The sequence below is a fragment of the Dendropsophus ebraccatus genome, chromosome 7, assembly GCF_027789765.1.
Source record: "Dendropsophus ebraccatus isolate aDenEbr1 chromosome 7, aDenEbr1.pat, whole genome shotgun sequence".
Lineage (NCBI taxonomy): Eukaryota > Metazoa > Chordata > Amphibia > Anura > Hylidae > Dendropsophus > Dendropsophus ebraccatus.
The window spans coordinates 127,429,477-127,450,617 of NC_091460.1; the positions used below are offsets into that span (position 1 = coordinate 127,429,477).

At 42.4% G+C, this 21,141-nt stretch overlaps 1 protein-coding gene across 2 annotated transcripts in view; it reads left to right on the forward strand.

Annotated features, from left to right (window-relative positions):
- The window catches only part of ARHGEF38 (Rho guanine nucleotide exchange factor 38), an 87,021-nt gene that overhangs the window by 24,564 nt on the left and 41,316 nt on the right, over positions 1-21,141 (forward strand). Inside the window, exons 2-3 of one of the 2 annotated variants that reach the window (XM_069978410.1) lie at positions 16,530-16,593; positions 20,200-20,387. In XM_069978410.1, the coding sequence (XP_069834511.1) occupies positions 16,557-16,593; positions 20,200-20,387 (225 nt within the window). In that variant the 5' untranslated portion in view covers positions 16,530-16,556. Of the gene's footprint in view, positions 1-668; positions 968-16,529; positions 16,594-20,199; positions 20,388-21,141 lie in introns of those variants that run through there. The other variant, XM_069978409.1, reaches the window with a different exon arrangement.

Sequence of the window (21,141 nt, forward strand, 5' to 3'; positions counted from 1 at the left end):
ATTATCCCTGTGTTCCAGAGCTTCATATTCAGGACACTAGAGACTATGCTAAGGGAGTTGGCAATAGCACACACACTTTCTTACCCGGAAGGAGAATGATGAGTGGGGGATGTGAGAGGGCTTGGTTTGTTAGCTTTACTTCTTAGCAATTCTTTCATCATTGAAGGAAATTGGAGTAAGTTAAGAGAGATAACGCAGTCTTAAAAGATATCAAGGTGCGGAGACCTGTATTACCATACAAAGTGGACAAGAGACCCAAATATGATCCATGAATCCCTCTCCTGGTGTGTAATAAGTGTCCCTATAGTCACATGCATTCTAAAGCAGCTTGTGTGTTTGTCCTGAAAGGCTGGCACAATGGAGGAAGGACAATAAAAGCAATGAATGCAGAGGTTGGACTCCCCTCAGTGCTAAAAGGGTCGAGCAATGTGTGATCATTCCAGGCCACATGATCAGCCAAGGAGTTAAGGGAAGACGGCACACACCTCTGCCTTGGGAGGTTAAGTTTTGCCAGGGTAGGAAGCAGGCAGGGCTGCTTTGCCTGCTAGCAGTGCAAGGCTCTCAGGTGACAAGCCCTCAGGTAGACTGTAACATGACTTCATCGGGGTGGAGCTACGAGATGTACAGGTGTCTGCTTCAGACAGGTTACTAGCACTGGTACAGCTGATCTCTGGCTGCGCTGACTCATTCCATCGCTGCCTAGTAGTAGTAGGGGCTGCTGAAATAAAACCATTGCAACGGGAAATCCACTTTACATGAACGGCCATGGACACCAAGGACTCCAATGGGAAAGATGGCGGGGGGTTCAAGAAGAAGAACTTGACATTTCTCAAGAGCAGACTGTACATGTTAGAGAGGAGGAAAACCGACACGATTGTGGAACAGGCTGTAAATGGGGACCATGGAAATACTGGCACATTGCGCAGGAGTCAGTCCGACAGGACGGAGTATAACCAAAAACTTAAAGGTAAGTGGCGCACAATGTACTTCATTCGTTTGTACCAAAAGTATTTATAGCAGAACTAAGTTTATCATTCACACGTCCGTAGTTCTGTTGCGGAAACGCAATTCCGGACAGAACAAAGGTCCAATGTTTTTTATTGGCCACATTCAAACGCATGTACGGGGACGCAAAAAAAAAGGACATGTAGTGCGGACAGGGATTTGCAGCACGGATGGCTATCTCAATGTAGTGCTCTTTGAAGCATGGAGAATTACTGGTGCACAATCGTAGTGTGGTCCGCGGTCGTGGGTCCATCTTCGCAGGCTGCACTACGGACGTGTGAATGTAGCCTAAGTATGACATCATTGGTTTACCTAGTGCACCTGCTGTATTATCGAAACTAGAAGCCTTATCTTAACCCATAAATAATGAACCACCAGTTCAGCTCTGCTCCATCCGTAACTATCAAATAGATTATTGCTATTACATTTTATCATTTGAATGACGTAACATGTATCTAACGTTGGCATTACAGATCCTAAAGCCCTATGAAATATATAGGCAGCGTTAGGGTCCTATTAGACAAAGCAATTTTTAACGATAAAAGATCGCAAACGAGATTGTTTATCGTTAACCTGAAATCGTTCACCGTTACACAGAACGATAGACGTTTCTACAATAGTTTACTCCATCTGATCCCAGCAAAAGAATGAATGAGGTTGAATTATGCTGCGTTTACACGGAACGATTGTTGTTCGAATTTTCGCATAAACGATCGCATTTGAGCGATAATCGCACTGTGTAAACACAGCAAACGATCAAACGACGAGCGAGAAATCGTTCATTTTGATCTTTCAACATGTTCTTAAATCGTCGTTCGTTAAAAATTCGCAGATCGCTTCGTGTAAACAGTCTTTCACCAATTTACCCTATGTAAAAGATGGGCTTAAGCGATCTTAAAAACGATCGCATTAACGATTTTTCTTACGAAGTTTCTTACGATTTTTCTAACGATTTTTTTGTCTAAACGCTGATCTTAAGAAAAACCAAATCTTTGCTTCAAAATCGTTAAACGATCGATTGGGCGAATTATCGCTCCGTGTAAATGCAGCATTAGGCTACCTTCACACTACTTAAGTTTCCGGCCGTAGCGCGTTCCGTGAATAAGCGGCCGGAAACTTACGTAGTTTGCGTACAATGTAAAGTATACGATCTACGGCCGCACAGTTCACACTACGTACGAACTTACGCCCGTATCGTACGCCGCGCCGTAAAAAATGAACCAGACCATTGTTTCCGGACGGAAATGCCGTAACTTACGCCCGTAGCGTAACATGTGGTCCCGTACGGAGTGGTGATTTCTTCATTTTGCCAGTTTTTTGTTTCGATCCAAAAGGTTCTGTGGGGTGTCCGGGGCTAGGCGAAGATTTCCAAGTAAAAGACCGCTGTTAAATCGCTACGAGGAGCGCTCGGGAAGCGTAAGTACGCTACGGGCGTAAGTTCGCGGTCCGTACGTATTAACTTGCGTAAAGTCCCGGCCGGAGTTTCATACGTATATGTCCGGCCGCGAAAAATATGCGGCCGGACATATACGTAGTGTGAACCTAGCCTTACACTGAATGATTAGCAAACAATTAACAATTATTTTAGGGTCAAATCTAAATGGACGATCAACGACTCACAAACGATTTTTTGATCGTTGCCCGCAATTACACAGAACGATTATCATTTGAATTTGAACGATATAACGAGATTCCGCACAATAATTTTCCCATGTAATAGGGCCCCTACAGATTTAATGAACTTGCTGCACTGCCTTATCTGCAATGTTCATGACTGCAGAGGGGATGGATGTGTCTGTCACTTCTTGGTATGCACACAGCAGGGGTATCTAAACTTTTGTCTCTTGCTCCATTGTGTTGGCTTTCTGGCATGTCCTTTCTCGGTTTCTTGTTTTTTTTTCCCACTTTGCTGTTTGCCTACCTTTATATTGTTTGATATAATTACTGCTTACAGCCACGTAATGCAGTATTGATGGCGTAAACAAGTCCTATTAGTTACAGGTTTCTTCCAGTTATGTTTACGGGTTTAGACCAGGGATGGGGAACCTTGGGCTCTTCAGCTGTTGCAAAACTACAATTCCCATCATGCCTGGACAGCCGAAGGCTGTCCAGGCATGTTGGGAGTTGTAGTTTTGCAACAGCTGGAGGGCCCAAGGTTCCCCATCCCTGCTTTAGACTGTTCCCATTCACGTTCACCCTTACATGTTTGCAGCAGTGTCTTCTTTGTGCAATGAAATACTTACCCATTGCATTAGGATGTCCTTATATACCACATTAGTTGTGAATGTGATCAGTTTTAATGTACAGTAAAGCATTCCATAGGTATAATGACTTACTTTATGGGAAAAGTGCTGGTTAAAGGGGTTGTCTCATGAGCTGATCTCCGGGGGTCTGTCTGCAGAACCCCTGCTGTTTACTTGTTATTAAAAAACTTAGGTAGCCGGCGGTTATACACGTCCCCTGCAGCAACTATGTTTGGTAGGATTACACAGCGCCCACTGAGATCAGTTGGCAACCATATACATTCTTCACCCTTAGTCCCTTTTTACACAGGTCGATTATCGGCAAAAAGCGTTACTAGAAATGCTCCTTTGGCCAATGATCGACCCATGTAAAAGTGGCAGCGATCAGCCGAGGAGTGGGAAAAAGCCTGATCATTAGTTGATTGCATCTTCTGTGCGGTGGCAAAGTTTCTTGCTATTGGCCGCACATCTCCCTGTCTAAACAAGGGATGTGTGGCCGATAGCAGTATATTTCAATGGCCTTATGAACAATATGGTGATCATTGTGGGGCCCGGCCATTAGATTACTCGGCATGGGATTCAGTATCCTTACAATAGGTGTTTACTGTATTCATCAACAATACATAAGTTAGTGCAAATATACAGGTGCACACACTGCTAACATTGGGGGAGATTTATCAAACATGGTGTTCAGTTGCCCCTAGCAACCAATCCGATTCCACCTTTCATTCCTCACAGACTCTTTGGAAAACGAAAGGTGGAATCTGATTGGTTGCTAGGGGCAACTGAGCCAGTTTCACTTTACACCATGTTTGATAAATCTCCCCCATTGTCTCTGCACAATTGGCAGTGAAAATCTTAACAGTTAGAGTTTTTACCACTATAGACACTTAGGGAGAGATTTATCAAACATGGTGTAAAGTGAAACTGGCTCAGTTGCCCCTAGCAACCAATCAGATTCCACCTTTCATTCCTCACAGACTCCTTGGAAAATGAAAGGTGGAATCTGATTGGTTGCTAGGGGCAACTGAGCCAGTTTCACTTTACACCATGTTTGAGAAATCTCCCTTTTATCCTCTATCCACAGGACAGGGGATAAGTGTCAGGCACTATAATTGGCTATGCTTAGCACTCCCATAGCCAATGGGAAGCATTTATTAAAACGGACATGGACTTGATGGACATGTGTCTTTTTTCAACCGTGTTAACTATGTAACTATGTACGCCACAGAAAAGGGGCAAATCTATACGCCAGCAGTATCGCCATTACGCCCGATATTCGTTTTTTGTCGACTAATCTTTGTCTTTCAACAGACTAAGACGCCAACGATCAGCCTGGAAACGATCTGCTGCCGTTGCTCCCTGTAATAGGAGTGGCGGCAGCAGACCCGCTCCTCGTTGCTCACTGTCGGCACGTGTAATAGCGCCGGCAGATGATCTTTAGCACCGCATCAAAACTCCCCTCTGCACACAATGGAGCGTGCGGCCGGAGCCGCTCGCTCCATAGTGTGCGCTGATAGTGTGCACTGACAGGGTTTTCTTGCAGAAAACTGACATGTCAGTTTCTCGCAGCACCGCTAGGGATCCCAGCCGGAGTGTATACTATGTGTATACACTGCGGCCGGGATTCCATAGACGGCAATGTAACGTATATTTTCCTAATAATCACGGCTGTTGTTGCACTCGGCAGTTTTACAAAAATATACGTAGTGTGAACATAGCCTTACACTGTAGTTCCCTATAATTGATAATTGGTAGCTCACTACTCCTTTAAACCGTTGCTCTGATTTAAAGGGAAGTCCCAAGTGCACTGCAGCATGCTTCTCCCTGACAAATCTAAAAATTGGGGCTGAGACCCCGAGAGATAAATTTTGACATTTCTGTGAGTGCAAAAACATTAAAACGTCCCCTTTTTAAAAAAAAAAATATACAAAAATGAAATTACTTTATATGAAAAAAAAATTTGGGCAAACATTTAAGGTGGATCTTTCTGGTAAGGCATAATTTAATGAAAAGTACTAAATCATGAATACAACTGTAGGAGAGATATGCTGATGTCATAGGGGATGATTATTACATAGGTTGGTTTTTGATTGTGATGAGTGTCTGGGAACCATTCACACAGTGTTTGAGATTCATTGCTCCAGGCTCCAGGAGTGCAATAAACCTGTTGCTCAGTAAGACATCAGTTCCCGGTGTGTGCCGCCACCGCCGCTGTGTGCATAGCTCGAGTCAAGACTCTGTCTTCCTTAGTAACAGATCCAAGGAGATGACATAACACATGGTGACAAGAGAGTGCTTTTGACTCAGGGAACTAGTTCAACAAGCCAACAATGGAAGTACTGTATAAAACCTCCTCCAAACACTTAGCTAAGGTTTTCGATGGATCAGATTTCGGTCATCAATGTATGATTTCAAGCATTCTGTAATTTGATTAGTCACCTTTAACATAGTTACAAGTACTGTATTTTGCAATTATTAAGGTGTATGTAATGCGTATGACGGCATGTGCAAACAGATGGTAATTAGTGACGGTTATTATGTATTCTGTATTTTTACTTGCTTCTCCCCTTGCAGGTAGATTAAACAACCTCCTCTTAGTTGGATGCATCCTGCACATATAGCTCCGGGTTAAATTGTGGTTACTTGTACAGTTAATTGCTTTTTAAAGTGTCACTGTCATTTCATTTTTGTTGCAGAAATCAATAGTCCAGGCGATTTTAAGAGAATTTGTAATTGGGTTTATTAGGTAAATATGCCATTATCTGCACTCAAAAAGACTTTCCCCAGCCCCCCATCCCCCCCCCCCCTCTCTCATTCACTGCTCATTATCAGGAAATCTCGACTGGTTTACATCAGAGCCCTGTGTAATCTATGGAGAGGGGAGGGGGGAGGAGGGAGATTAGTCGCCAGCAGAGAGCAGAGAACAAAGGATTACACAGCGGGAACTGTGGGAAAGCTACTATTCAGAAGTCAGAGAGGTCAGTGCTGACCTCAGAGGAGATAGCCTGGTGATGTAGCTGTAAATTAACTCTTTGTTTTCCTGTGTTGGTGCCTCATCTCCCTCCCACCCCTCCCCTCTCCATAGAAAACCATGAAGACAGGGGGGAGAGCTTCAAACTGCTTTTTCATGATAAAAATGCATTTTTCGGCTAATAAGCCCAATTACAAAGTTTCTTAAAATCGCCTGTACTATTGATTTCTATCAAAAAAACACCATATTTGCTGTAGATCTTGGCGTTTAAGAAATTAATGGCGGAAATCAGCGTTATTGCAGGTGTCTGTCATTGACTTTAAATATCAGCTCCCGCAACCAGCCCTTATAGCCCCTGCAGCTGTACTGTAACTGGACAACATCTCCGTGTCTCTCTGAAAATAAAAAAAATAATTACATGTTGTCCAATCGGTTATTTGTATTTATGATGGAATTTACTGAAATTTCCCCATTGGTTATATGTATTTGTACCTACAGTTCAGTTACGTTATGTTAAGTCACCTTGAAAGTTAATGTTTTGCAATGTTTATTTGTAGATTCAGCTGCACAATGGAGTTTTGCCCTCAGGGACTTGAGGGATGCTCTTTCGGCAGTGCTGCTGCCTGTACCTTAGGTAATGGTGGCAGGAGCAGTGCTACAGTTTACCATTTTCACTTTTTTTTTAAACACTTTCAGAAGGGGGCTTCTAATTGCACATTAGCATTTGAAGGGGTTATCCACCCAATTTTTTTTTCTTTCAAATCAACTGGTGCCAGAAAGTGCCAGAGGTTTGTAATTTACTTCTATTAAAAAATCTCCAGTCTTCAAGTACTTATCAGCTGCTGTATGTCCTGCAGGAATGTATTCTTTCTATATGGGAGAGCTGTAGAGGTTTGCTATGGGATTTGCTGCTGTTCTGCACAGTTCCTGACATGGACAGAGGTGGCAGCAGAGAGCACTGTATCAGACTGGAATGAATACACCACTTCCTGCAGGTCATACAGCGGCTAATACAAAGTACCCCTTTGAGCAGTTGCTTGGGGTGATAGTTTTATTTAGGTACTCTTTTCTAATACCAGAATATCCATTTAAGACAGAAAAAAGTTGCAAAACTAAGTGAAGGTTTGGTGGCCTAGGCATGATGGGAATGGTAGTTTTGCAACAGCTGGAGGGCCATAGGCTACTCTACCCTGCTTTAAAGGGCAACTCCAGCAAAAAAATTTTCTTTAAAATCAACTGGTGTCAGAAGGCACCATAGGTTTTTAGTTTACTTTTATTAAAAAATCTCAAGTATTCCAGTACTTGTCAGCTGTTGTATGTCACAGACATAGATATACATATAGATACGCAGGACACACAGCAGCAGATAAGTACTGGAAGACTTAAAATCTCTGGCACTTTCTGACACCAGTTGATCTGATGGAAAAACATTTTTGCTGGAGTTGCCCTTTAACTCTAAACTGTGTATAGCATACAAATATAGCAGATCCAGCAAGGATAAGGGTTATATGTGCCCTTGTTGATGTATACTCTGTACATTATTTCGAATCATCACCTTGTTTCCTCTTCCTGCCTATATCATTGTCCATGAATTCTGTTTCTATACCAGAGTTTATGAGCTCTGCGTTCTATGATAATGCTCCTTGCTTAGGTCTTGTGTGGCCAAGGCGCTTAGAAATTAATTGATTTTGCGAAGCTTCCTACAAATTAGCTTGGGAATTGGGGATTTGGTTTCCATGTGGTTTCAAAAACAAACTCTACACTCTTCCCAGCTGATACACATGATCTGTGCTACTATACTTGAAGATTCAGGGCTTATTCCCACGTCCCGTATTATACGGAGGCTATGGACGGGGAAGCCCTGTAGTGGAGCCTTTCCCCCACCCGGCATCATGTACCAATATTATGCTGGAAGCAGGGAAACTGTTTGAATCTCCACGGCACTGTAGTCATCTGAAAAATATAGGACGTGGGCATAAGCCCATAGGCTATGTTCACACAACGTAAGACACCGGCCATTCTGTGACGTTGTGTGAACATAGCTTTAATGCTATCAATCACCTATCTGCCCCCCTTCCCTATATTTTCCCCCTCAACCCCCCACCAGGAAGTGAAGTAAACTCATTCTAATGACTGTTGACCCCAAGCTGCTCTGTGGCAGCCATTTTGTGACAATGACATCATCAAGAGGGAGGCGGGTCTAAGCCCTGTTAAGCCAGCCTCCCTTTGCAGATGACTCAGGTTGCTCAGCTCTGATTGTATGAGCAAGCTGTAAGCCATCTACCAGTTTTACAGTCAGACATCACAGGAGACAAAGTGCATCATGGGAAAGCCCAAACCAGGAAGTGAAGAAAAAATGAAGACACCAACTGGAGCTTCAGGGACCTACAAACAGCGGGAAATTCAAACAGAGACAGACTCAGGAGGGATAGTAAGTGGGAAAACTATGTTTATCAATGATTGGTTTTTTTTTATCAGCGCCGGAGTACCCCTTTAAGGTCTCTATCTGTAAAAAAGCAAGGTATGCATGAAATCAGTCTGAGAAGCCCTATACAACTTAGTTTAACCACCTTCAACCCTGTGACAGATCCACTTTAACATGTTTGGCCTCACGTTTGCAGCGGGAATGTTTTCTCAACACAATTGTTTTCTGATCTGTACAATCCGGGTTGCTTATGACCCTGAATCCCTGTGTACATTTAGTTATAGGCAAAAATCTAGTAAAGAAACTTGAAGTCAAATGTGTTTTTGTCTGTTTAATAGAATGTTGTAGGGTCTTATCCTATTTCAAATAAAAATGTAAAAATAGCTCTGCCCTATCCTAGTTATTATTCCTAAAAGATCCTGAAAGGGAACCAGGTTGGGTAAAGTTTCTTCCCTTTCTTTTCTATCTGTATTTAGTTACACAAGGATTTATGGGTTTACAGTATCGCACAGTTAAAAAGAAAGAAGTGAGTGTGCATTATTTGTTATATGGGTGTAACCATGAGAAAATCCTTACCTGGCTCTATGCTATTATTGAGGACCCTCTTATGGTGTGTTTACACGAAACGATAATTGGCCCGATCGTACGATTAACGATGTCGGAGTAACGATTTTTTTTTTCATAACGATCAGCGTTTATACGGTACGATATATCGTACGGAAAATTCGTTTTGCGATCGCTTAAGCCTATCTCACATATTGGTTAAATCGGCGAACGACTGTTTACACGGAACGATCTGCGAATTTTTTGCGAACGACGATTTGATAACATGTTGAAAGATCAAAATGAACGATTTCTCTTTCGTCGTTTGATCGTTCGCTGCGTTACGTGTAAACGCACCTTTAGGCTTTTATGGCAGAACTAACATACTTGCCTTCCTGGTACTGAAACCACTTTGGCCAGAAACATATTGGGAGTTAGCTTTATTATATTTATCCATCAGAACATAAAAACATTTATGGATTCAGTATTCGGTGGGGAAAGCCATTGCCACACAGCTCTGGTGCCGGCTTTTCCACCTGAGAACGAAGAGGTCGGCAGTAAAAATCCATCATGCGCGACTTTTATCTCCAACAACATCATCTGTTGTTGGAAACTTAGGCTTCCATACACCTTGGAGGAGACTTATCAAACATGGTGTAAAGTGAAACTGGCTCAGTTGCCCCTAGCAACCAATCAGATTCCACCTTTCATTTTCCAAAGAGTCTGTGAGGAATAAAAAGTGGAATCTGATTGGTTGCTAAGGGCAACTGAGCCAGTTTTACTTTACGCAACATTTGATAAATCTCCCCCAAAGTGTATGGGAACCGTAAAATCAGCTGTTAGGGTAGTATTACACGAGCGGATGAAGGCCTGATCAGTATTGTTAATGAGCGCCTTACTGGGCCTATTACACAGCCCGGAAATCATTTAGCAAGGGCTGCACGGACATAGTTAGCAATGTCCGTGCAGCCCTTTCCCCAACAGTGGTTAATACATTACCTCTCCACGCTCCCAATCTTCTGTTCTCTGCTTGCTCTGATTAATTCATCGGCTGAATTTTGTCTCTTACATGTACCGATAAACGTCCGAATCGGGATGATTCAGCCGATTATTGCTCTGTGTCCCTTAAGCCCCTATAGCTGGTGCTATTACAAGCGTCGGCAGCGAGCGGGTAAAAGCTGGGGGGGCTGCCCGGGTGATCGCTTGATCATCCAGGCAGCCCATAGAAGATAGCGGCGGTCATTCATGTCGGCTTCTATTACACAAGACAATTATCCATAACGTCAGATATCGTCCAAATACGTCCGATAACCGTTTCTTGCAATAGGGCCCTTAGTCAGAAGGCCTCCATTCAGACCAGTCTTGCTGAAATTAGTGGGTACAACCACACATGCCTAACATGTAAGAGGGCCTCTAGGCCACAGGTACCTGTCTATAGTATCTTATTACCCGGCGGCTTTGGGGGAGCTTGGGAAGAGTCTCAGTTGTCCTATACCTCTGACACTGCTTATCTTAAGAGAGACAATAGTATCTTATCCGTGTCCTCATGATGGAACAATGATGGGGGGATGTAAACATATAGATGATGGCGAGGAAGAAGAGATCTATCGTTTCACAATCTCAGACTACTGTTCCTTCCGGACGACACCGCTATGGCAAATGTTATCATGATTTTTTATGTGCTTGTGCGGTACGGATGTCATTTCCTATTACATAGGGCCCTATTACACGGGACGACTGTTATCGTACGAAAAATCGTTATATTGTGCAAATTTAAATGATAATCGTTCTGTCGTTGATCGTTGATTTAGATCTGAACCTAAAATTATCGCTAATCGTTCGCTTTAATTCCACATTCGTTCGCTCAAGTTCCGCTAATCGTTCAGTGTAATTGCACATTATTCATTGTTTTGCTGGGATCAGAAGGAGTAAACGATCATAGTAACGATCGCAATAACGATCGTAACTAACGACCATCGTTCTGTGTAATATGGTGAACGATTTCAGTTTAAGGCTATGTTCACACAACATATATTTTAAGGGGGAAATATATGTTACCCCTTAGTCTATGAGCGTACATAGTAGACGCTCCGGCCGGGATCCCTTGTGGCGCTGCAAACAACTGACATGTCAGTTTTCTGCTGCCGCTATTCAGTGAATAGCGGGCGTAGAAAACCCTATCAGTGCACACTATGGAGCAAGTGGCTCCGCCCGCTCACTCCATAGTGTGCAGTGGGGAGTTCAGATGCAGGCGCGCACGGATGCGCCCACATCAGAACCCTGCGGCCAAAAAGATCATCCGGCCGGTCTAATATTGCGTCTGAACATAGCCTAATGGTGTGTTTACACAGAGAGATTTATCTGACAGATCTTTGAAGCCAAAGCCAGGAACGGACTATAAACAAACAGGTTATAAAGGAAAGACTGAGATTTCTCCTCTTTTCAAATCCATTCCTGACTTTAGCTTTAAAAATAAAACCTGTCAGATAAATCTCTCTGTGTAAACGCACCATTACGATAAACAATATTGTTTGCGATCGTCTATCGTTAGTCGTTAATTGTTAAAAATCGCTCGGTGTAATAGGACCCATAGTTATTTATTGCAGAGCTTAGTGCGTAGGAATAACAGAGTAGTTCCTGTTGTGTTTATAATGTGTGTACCTAGGGAGTATATTTGCATCGTGCTATATGAGCCGTCCTGTCAGTAACACACAGTAAACAGAGTTTGGTGGGAAGCCGTCCGTCCGTCCGCCCACCTATATATCCAAATGTGTTCAAACTGGCTAGGCGAGGGGGAGGACATAGTAATCTAGTACAGGCTCTGCGCAGGGCAAACAGATGCGTGACCCAGACAATAACCCATCCGAGCCAGGCAGGGGCTGTTTACCTCCATCTAATCTAGATGTCCTTTGCTGGAGCTAATCTCATGTTACTACATTTGTTTAGACGTTTGATGTATTTGTCTGATCAAACACAAGATAACATTTTACACACAAGCCATGTCCGTGAACCAGTTTAAGCACAGGTGTATGTCTGGGTACATTTGAGGTGTTGAGTAGTTTAGCCTACTATGCTGTTCAATGCTGCAGAAGAGTGCTTAAAGGGGAACTCTTTAAAATCAACTGGTTTTAGAAAGTCATATAGATTTGGAAATTAAATCCCTACAGAAAACTTCTTGTCTCAGACAGAGATGTCAGCAGAGAGCACTGTGCCAGACTGGAAAATATACACCACTTCTGCAAGACATACAGCAGCTGATAAGTACTGGAAGACTAGATAAGTAAGGAAAAATTAGAGATTTTTAAAGGGAACCTTTCATCCGGGACAGAGCCCGCCCGACCCCCCGGTGCATCCCTGCATACTTACCCTTTCCTGTAAGTCCCGCAGCTGGACCCGGTCCCGGGTCGAAGATATCCCCGTCGGAGCGCGCTGCAGAGATGAGTCCGATGCCCATAGAGAATGACGGCTCCATTCATTCTCTACGGGCATCGGACTCATCTCTGCTGATTAGCATACAGCGCGCGCTCAGCTTCCGGCGCCGAGATCTCAGTCCCGGGACCGGGTCCAGGAGCGGGACTTACAGAAAAGGTTAAGTATCCGGGGCTGCAGTGGGGGGTCGGGCGGGCTCTGCGCCCGTGTCCTGGGTGACAGGTTCCTTTTAAATTAAATTAAAAATCTATATAACTTTCTGAAACCAGAAAGAAAAATATTTTCACCGGAGTACCCGTTTAAAGCGTGCCTGTCGCTAAAAATAACTTCCAGAGTTGCGGACCGCATTACAACCTGTGCTATTTTTTGCGTTGCATATTGCGGATCCGCAAATTTACCGGATGTATGAATAGCACCATAGAAATTAATGGGTTGCAAAGATATTCAGTATTTGCTGATCAGCAAATACTGATGAAAAATACTGACGTGTGAATGAGGCCTAACACAGAGAGAGAAGGAAGGGGAAGGGCAGAGAGAAGAAGAAAAAAAAAACATTTTAAAGGTGTCCATAGACTTTACCTTCCTCCTGGTTTAACTACGTAAACCGACAAGGCAAAACAAGCATGGAAAAAAAAAAATTAATAATTTGCTGTTTCGACTTTGGCTGCATAAAGAAGTCGGCTAAACTGCCAGCAAATGGAATGGTCCTGGTCTGCCAAAATAATCCTCCCAGCATTCACCAGAGCTTAGGAGACACAACTGTGAGCCTGATTTTGCATAACAATATATGAAGATATCTATCTAGACATTATGTTAAAATATGTATTACATATCCCATCTATCTACAATAACTGACAATTTCCTTACGTGGAAGATGTGTTTCTGTGATTGCAGATTGTCGGCAATAATTTCTAGACGCCGTATTCCATTCAGCTGCTTTCATATGATACATTGCTATAGCAACTTCATTTTTATGGGGATTCTTCCATAGAGTTTAGACCTTACGTAAACAATAGTTTAGGCTATGTTCCCACAATGTAAAAAAAAAGGGCAAACCACGGCCGTTATTTGCTCTTATTTCTACATTGTGGGAACAGAGCCTTAAGGCCCTATTATACCAATCGATGGCCGTGTTTATGGACAATAATTGCTTGGTGTAATAGCTAGAGTTAAAAGGCAATGATCAGCCTACATGCACGATGGCTGATCCTTGTTTTTCAACATTTTGAAAAAGTAGCAGTGATAATAGCGCTCTGCTGGCATAAATCCGTGAGCATTGGCACTGTGGGGTAATTTTTAAGCCGAGCGCAAAAAATAAATGCCCCCCCCATAGTATTTCCATCTGTATTTTGGTAAGTCTTTTTTCAACCAAAACCAGGAGTGGGTTGAAAGCACAGAAGCTGTGCAAATCTTTCCATTGTAATTTTGCCCTCTCAGTTCTACTCTTGATTTTGGTTGAAAAAATACTGACAAAAACTGACTGGTTTTAAGGGTATGTTCCCACACAGTATTTTTGCTCAGTATTTTGGTCAGCATTTTGCTCATTATTTTCCAACCAAAACCAGGAGTGGATTGAAGACACAAGAAGGCTATGTTCACACACTGCTAAAATTTAGTAGATGGACGACAGTTAACTGCAAATTGCGCCCGTGTTTTGCCTTTTAAAGGTGGCCATCCACTCAATTTTAGCAGTGTGGAAACATAGCCTTTCTGTGTTTCCAATCCTTTCCTGGTTTTGGTTGAAAAATACTGTGTGGGAACATAGCCAAAAAGGTAAATTAGATTAAAGTGACTCTGTACCCACAATCTGACACCCCCCACCCCCCAAACCACTTGTACCTTCGGATAGCTGCTTTTAATCCAAGATCTGTCCTGGGGTCCGTTCGGCAGGTGATGCAGTTATTGTCTTAAAAAACAACTTTAAAAATGGCAAGCCGTGCCCAACGGGCGTGGCCTAGATTGTGTATGCATTAGGCTGGCACACCCTCTCTGTCCCTCCTCCCCGCCCTCCTCATCATTAGGAATGCTCCAGGCAGATTGTCTCCTATTCCTCACCTGTGTCAGTCCGGCACATGGGCTGGATTGTTAAGGCACCTGTGCAATGTTCAGACAGGAGAAAATGGTTCAGTGGCATTCCTAATGATGAGGAGGGCGGGGAGAAGGGACAGAGAGGTTGTGCTAGCCTAATGCATACACAGTCTAGGCCACGGGCGTTGGGCACAGGGTAGCCAGTTTAAAAGTTGTTTTTTAGGACAATAACTGCATCACCTCCCGAACGGATCCCAGGACAGATCTTGGAATAAAAGCAGCTATCCGAAGGTACAAGTGGTTTGGGGGGGGGGGGGGGTCAGATTGTGGGTACAGAGTCGCTTTAAATAAGCCGCTTAACAAAAAGTTTTTCTAACCAAAGCATACATGACTGAAAGAATATAGTTTATTATAGATATATTTATAATATAAATAATATTTATTTAATAAGAAGAATAAAATAATTCTAACAAAGATCCCAATGTAACAAGAATCATAAGAGACATGGACAACAGTAAATGTTGAAAGTTGTCTGATGGAACCAGATAAGTGAATTGCTCATCATTCTGTAATTATTACTTGGCTCTATTAGGTAAAGAATGTTTATTCCGTTTATTTTAAGGATTATGATGCATATGAATTTATCATGGTGAATTATAATTTTTTTCTTGTACAAATCTCGAATAAGAGGAAATGACATAAGCATCGAGCATTTGTTTCAGCATGTAAGAAATATATTCTGTCCTGATAAGATGTATGTCATTAGTTTTCGGCATGAGTCATGTATTCTCTTCCACAGCAATAGAAATAATGTAACCTAATTAGGAGGCTTCTTAATACTACATTTGCATCACATATTTCTTACAGTTGTTTGTGGTATAGTCCTATTCTCTTAAAGGGGTTGTCCAGACAAAATTTATTGATGGCCTATCTTCGGGAGCTCCTCATGCCCCGTTCTGTGTAAACGCAGCATTAGGGCCCTATTCCACGGGACGATTATCGTTCGCATAATCGTTAACTATAAACGATCTCAAACGACCGCTGTTGCAAAAGACCTGAAATCGTTCACCCATTTACATGGAACGATAATCGTTACTTATGATCGTTCTTGCGGTCGTCTTGTTGTCGCTATTGCGTTCGTCACTACTGCAAACGACAGAACGACGTCTTATTCAATGCGAACAATTTACGAACAAACAAAGATAGAAAATAGGTCCAGGTCTTATTAAGAGATCAGCGATTTCTCGTTCGGTCGTTAATCGTTAACTGCTATTCAACCGAACGATTATCGCTTAGATAATCAAACAACTTAACGATAATCTGAATGATAATCGGCACGTGGAATAGGGCCCTTATGCTGCGTTTACACGGAACGATTATCGTTCTAATATTCGCATAAACGATCGCATTTGAGCAAAAATTGTTTCGTGTAAACACAGCAAACGATCAAACGACGAGCGAGAAATGGTTCCTTTTGATCTTTCAACATGTTCGCTTCGTGTAAACAGTCTTTCACCGATTTACCCTATGTAAAAGATGGGCTTAAGTGATCTTAACGATCGCAATAACGATTTTTCTAACGATTTATTAGTCTAAACGCTGATCGTTATAAAAACCAAATCGTTGCTTCAAAATCGTTAAACGATGGATTGGGCGAATTATCGCTCCGTGTAAACGTAGCATTACTCTTGCTTATTTTCCTGCTTCCGAGACACACCAGCTTCAAGAAGTGGCTGTTTATTTGCTGCCTATTATATGCTAAGTCTTAACAGGTGCCATTGTCATGAGTTCATCATTGTTCTCTGCTTCATCTGTAAGTGGTTTTAATGCTATGACTGTTTAGCCTATAATAGTCTTCTTGTATTTTTCTATTGGCCCCCAGAATCCAGTTATCTAGGTTGCTCTGATAATGACAAACATGCATGAGATCCTGACATTTTATTTTAGTAAGTAAATAAGATAAGGTTGTCCAGTGCTTGGCTTTATTCTTCCATACAAACTCAATAAGACAAAGTAATGAAATGTATAGAGATTTTTTTTCAAATCACTTCTATGAGTAAACAACATAGCATATTGTGGAGGCAAGTGCCCTATTACACGGGGCAATTATCTGCCCAACCAGGCACATATTGCCCTGTGTAATATAGACAACGATCAGCAGAGTAATCTGATCATTGGTTGATCGTCATCTTTCAGCAGGTCCATGTCATAGGAGGTGCGCGACCAACGGACGATGTAACAGTATATAAAAAATTATTAATAGTTACCTTTCCATACTCTCCGAGTAATACTTACCTGTCCATGCTCCCTGGTGTTCTCCTAGAAGCATATGAGGCCATCTCTGAAGTGACAGGCTGCTCAGCCAATCACTGGCTGTGGTTCTGTCCTGTCTCGGTCATTGATTGGTTGAGTGGCCTGTCAATGCAGAGATATGTCAGCGGCTGCAGTGAGCAGGAGGAGGACAGAGAGGTGTGTGGGCAGGTAAGAATAACTTTATTATTTCTTATATACACAGCAAGAGTTGCACAAATATTTCTAACAATTTATATACAGCCCTGTAATAGACTCGGTAACCAAGTGCCGATCTAGTAGATTGGAGCTTGCTTACCGCTGATGTTGGGCCGTGTAATACAACCATAATTCACCAATAAGTCATTTACCGGACCTAAAGATTATTGTCCCCTATTAAAATTTTTTTTTTTTTTTTTAACTGCGGCCCGATTCCAGCGTATGGTGCTGTTCTATTCCCGGGCACCGGCTGGGGGATAAGCACTGGAGGCCGGCTGGCCCGCCTCCAGTGGAAGAAAACCCCCGCCCCTCTATGATCCATTGATTGTAATAGAGGCGCGTCATAGAGGGGTGGGGGGTTCCTCCCACTGGGGCCGGCGGGCCTCCAGGGCTTATCCCCAGCAGGTGCCTGGGAATAGAACGGCGCCATACATGGGAACCAGGCCGCGGTTCAAAAAAAGGACCACAGCAACGGCTTCCCCGCCCCGGGGCAGTTCTATCCATGTGCAAAACCTAAAGCGAATGTTCTGATGGTACATTCAGTAAGTTGAATAGCACCAACTACATTAACCTGTAAACTATAAGCACTTGTTTGTTTTTTATCAGAAGGGCAAATCAGGACCCAATAATTTAATGTGTTTTCACTCCCCTTTGTATTTCTATGGGCTGTTTATTTAAGATGTAACATAAGATACATATATTGATGTGACTAGGCAGATGGATGACTAAATAAAGGAGGGTTTAAAACCTATGCAGCGTAGGAAACCATGAGCTCATATCACCTCAGGACATAGCTTTCTGCATTACACCTCTCGCTATTTCCGCATGAGACTTTTCTAAGCTGAAGCGTAGATTTCTTGCTTTATTATATATAATTATGGGAAGCATTAACATTGTCTCATTGCCCCTAGCAACCAATCAGATTCCACTTTTCATTCCTCACAGACTCTTTGGAAAATGAAAGGTGGAATCTGATATCTCATATCTCTGCACAAAACTTAATGCAAACTTTGATACCAATATTATAATATCTTTATCGGTAGGTATACATTATTTAGGCCCTTTCACGTGGGCTGATTATCGTTAAAGGGAAGGTGTCATCTGAAAATAACTTATTGTTTTTATGTTAAACATATTTTTCATGATTTTTTTTCTAATTTTCCAATCTATATTAGAAAATAATCTTGAGATCTTGCAGTTTCCATTCTCACCACTGGGGTTAAAATTATACTGAGACTTCCTGTTGTGTCTGCGGTGATAAGAGGAGGCTGCTGTAAAGTGATCTGAACAGCATTACAGCGACATGTGACACCGGTAGTTAGAGGAGACAATAGCAGCTCCCTGTGGAATGAGCTCTTCACAGGTCACAGAGCGCGCTTAGTAATGTTTCACAGTTATCTCAAGGGAACAGACTCAGTCTATTGCCGTCTATGTCCATGAGTCTTGCTGTAAAGCATGTCGCTAAATGCTGTTAGGAACAGCCCAAGCAGGATGGCAACTCCCGTACCAATGTACAAAAAGTAAAATTAAAATAAAATTACAGTCAGAAAATAGAAACAGATTAGAATAAAACAACAATTTTTAGTATCCAACTCTAATTGGTAAAAGAAAATGTAGGTGATACCTTCCCTTTAATAAAGTAAATGAAGATAACAGAAAGTCCAAGATCGCTCGCCATAGTAGGAATAGTCTTTATTTTTTCATTAACATGAACATCTTTGCGGGTCTAAGGGGACATCATAGACGCCAACACTCTCTACTGATAGTGTCATTTTAATAAAGAAATAAAGACTATTCCTACAACGGCGAGTGACCTTGTACTTTCTTTTATCTTCATTTACTTGGTTTGACCTGCTATACCATTTAGTGAGCACCACCGTCTATGGATTTAAGTATCGACCAGAGTCCGTTAGATACATTGCTTACTGCCGGACTGCAAAAAAACGCATACTCAGTAGCTGATTGGATCTTTTGTGCGGGCGGTAAAGTTATTGTTATAAGTCGCGCATCGCGGCTGGGGGGGGGGAGGCGTCAAGGGGGTAGATGTGGCCTCCTCCCGCACCCCATTTTTCATGATTTACGATGAAGCAAGTGTATATTTGGTAAGCTGGGTGTCCGAACCTGCGCCTCATGACCGTGAATAATACGGCCATGGAAAAGGGGACAGGGCCTAATTTAAGACTCCCATTATTAAAATTTAGTTCGTGCCCATCTTACTAATAACTAACTTGTCAGACAGACTATAAATTCACATATCTCGGAAACCGAAGGGCCTATCAAGAATTTGTAAAAAGATGTGTGATTAGGACACCCTCAGTTATTTCAGATACAGATTTTCTTTAATGGGGGTTTTCATGTGTATAATTAGAAAGTCGAAGGATCCGAAAAACCTGTTTACCGTCTAATGTGCACTCTATTATTTTCTATAGGCGGCTTTCACAGTCTGAGGAAAGTCGGATTGTCACTATATGCACTAGGATGTCTAACAGGAATTACAGCAAAATGTCTGTCTCCAATAGGTAAACCTCCAGTTCTAAGGGCCCTATTACACCAACATATTATCTGACAGATTTTTTACAGCCAAAGCCAGGAATGGATTTGAGAGGAGGGGAAATCTCAGTCTTTCCTTTATGACCTGTTCCCTGTTTACAGTCTGTTCCTGGCGTTGGGTGCAAAAATCTGTCAGATAATCTGTTGGTGTAATTGGGCCCTAGGGATGGTGGTTCCAAATTCATGGTGAAGAGCAGACTGAATGGCCACAGTCACCCTGGCTGAGTTTCCATATTCCCCATAGACACTGATGGAAATGGTAAAGGAAATTTGGCCAATTTGGCCGGTAAAAACTTTGTTAGGATCGTGGGGTTCTTAACACTCAAGTCCCCTTCATTGAAACTTATTAGATATGAAATTGCTATATCATACATGTCATTATTTGGGAACCATGAAAGTTGACAGTACTGTGGTCCAAATAAATTGATACCAATGATTAATGTATATGTTAATAGCGTTGTATTTGCTGACTGTGTTTTCTATACTGTGTACAGAAAAGATGGCACCTAATATACCAGTATCGGCTCCCACCTCACCAATGCAAGACCCAGAGGATCTTCAAAGAAGGAAGATGGAGAAGAGGGCCAAAATTATTGCTGAGCTTATACAGACAGAAAAAGATTATCTGACTGACCTGGAACTCTGTATCAGAGAAGTTGTCAAACCGCTCAGACAACACCATGTGAGTAATCAATGTTTCTCTTCGTCCTTTATTTACATGTTCACATTAGACTTTGCTATCATCAGTTGTTGAGTTAAATGTACACTTAAAGCATTTTTTTTTTTTTAGAAATCAATAAATATCAAGCGATTTTAAAGCGACTCTGTACCCACAATCTGACCCCCCCAAACCACTTGTACCTTCAGATAGCTGCTTTTAATCCAAGATCTGTCCTGGGGTCCGTTCGGCAGGTGATGCAGTAATTGTCCTAAAAAACAACTTTTACAAACGGCCGTGGCTTAGAATATCTGTGCCCTAACTTTGCTCCATCCCTCTTCCCCACCCTCTTCATCATTAGGAATGCCCCTAGAACATTTTCTCCTTTCTGAACATGGCACAGGTGCTTTAACAATCTAGCCCAGTGCCGTGCTGACACAGCTGAGGAATAGGAGAAAATCTGTCTGGAGCATTCCAAATGATGAAGAGGGCGGGGAGGAGGGACAGAGAGGTTGTGCCAGCCTAATGCATTCACAATCTAGGCCGCGGCCGTTTGACACAGGGCTGCCAGTTTAAAAGTTGTTTTTTAGGACAATAACTGCATCACCTGCCGAACTGACCCCAGGGCATATCTTGGATGAAAAGCAGCTATCCGAATGTACAAGTGGTTTGAGGGGGTCAGATTGTGGGTACAGAGTCGCTTTAAGAAACTCTGGAATAGGTTTTATTAAGCAAAAGAGTTTCCTTCTGTACACGAAAAGCTGTTTTCCTACCTCCC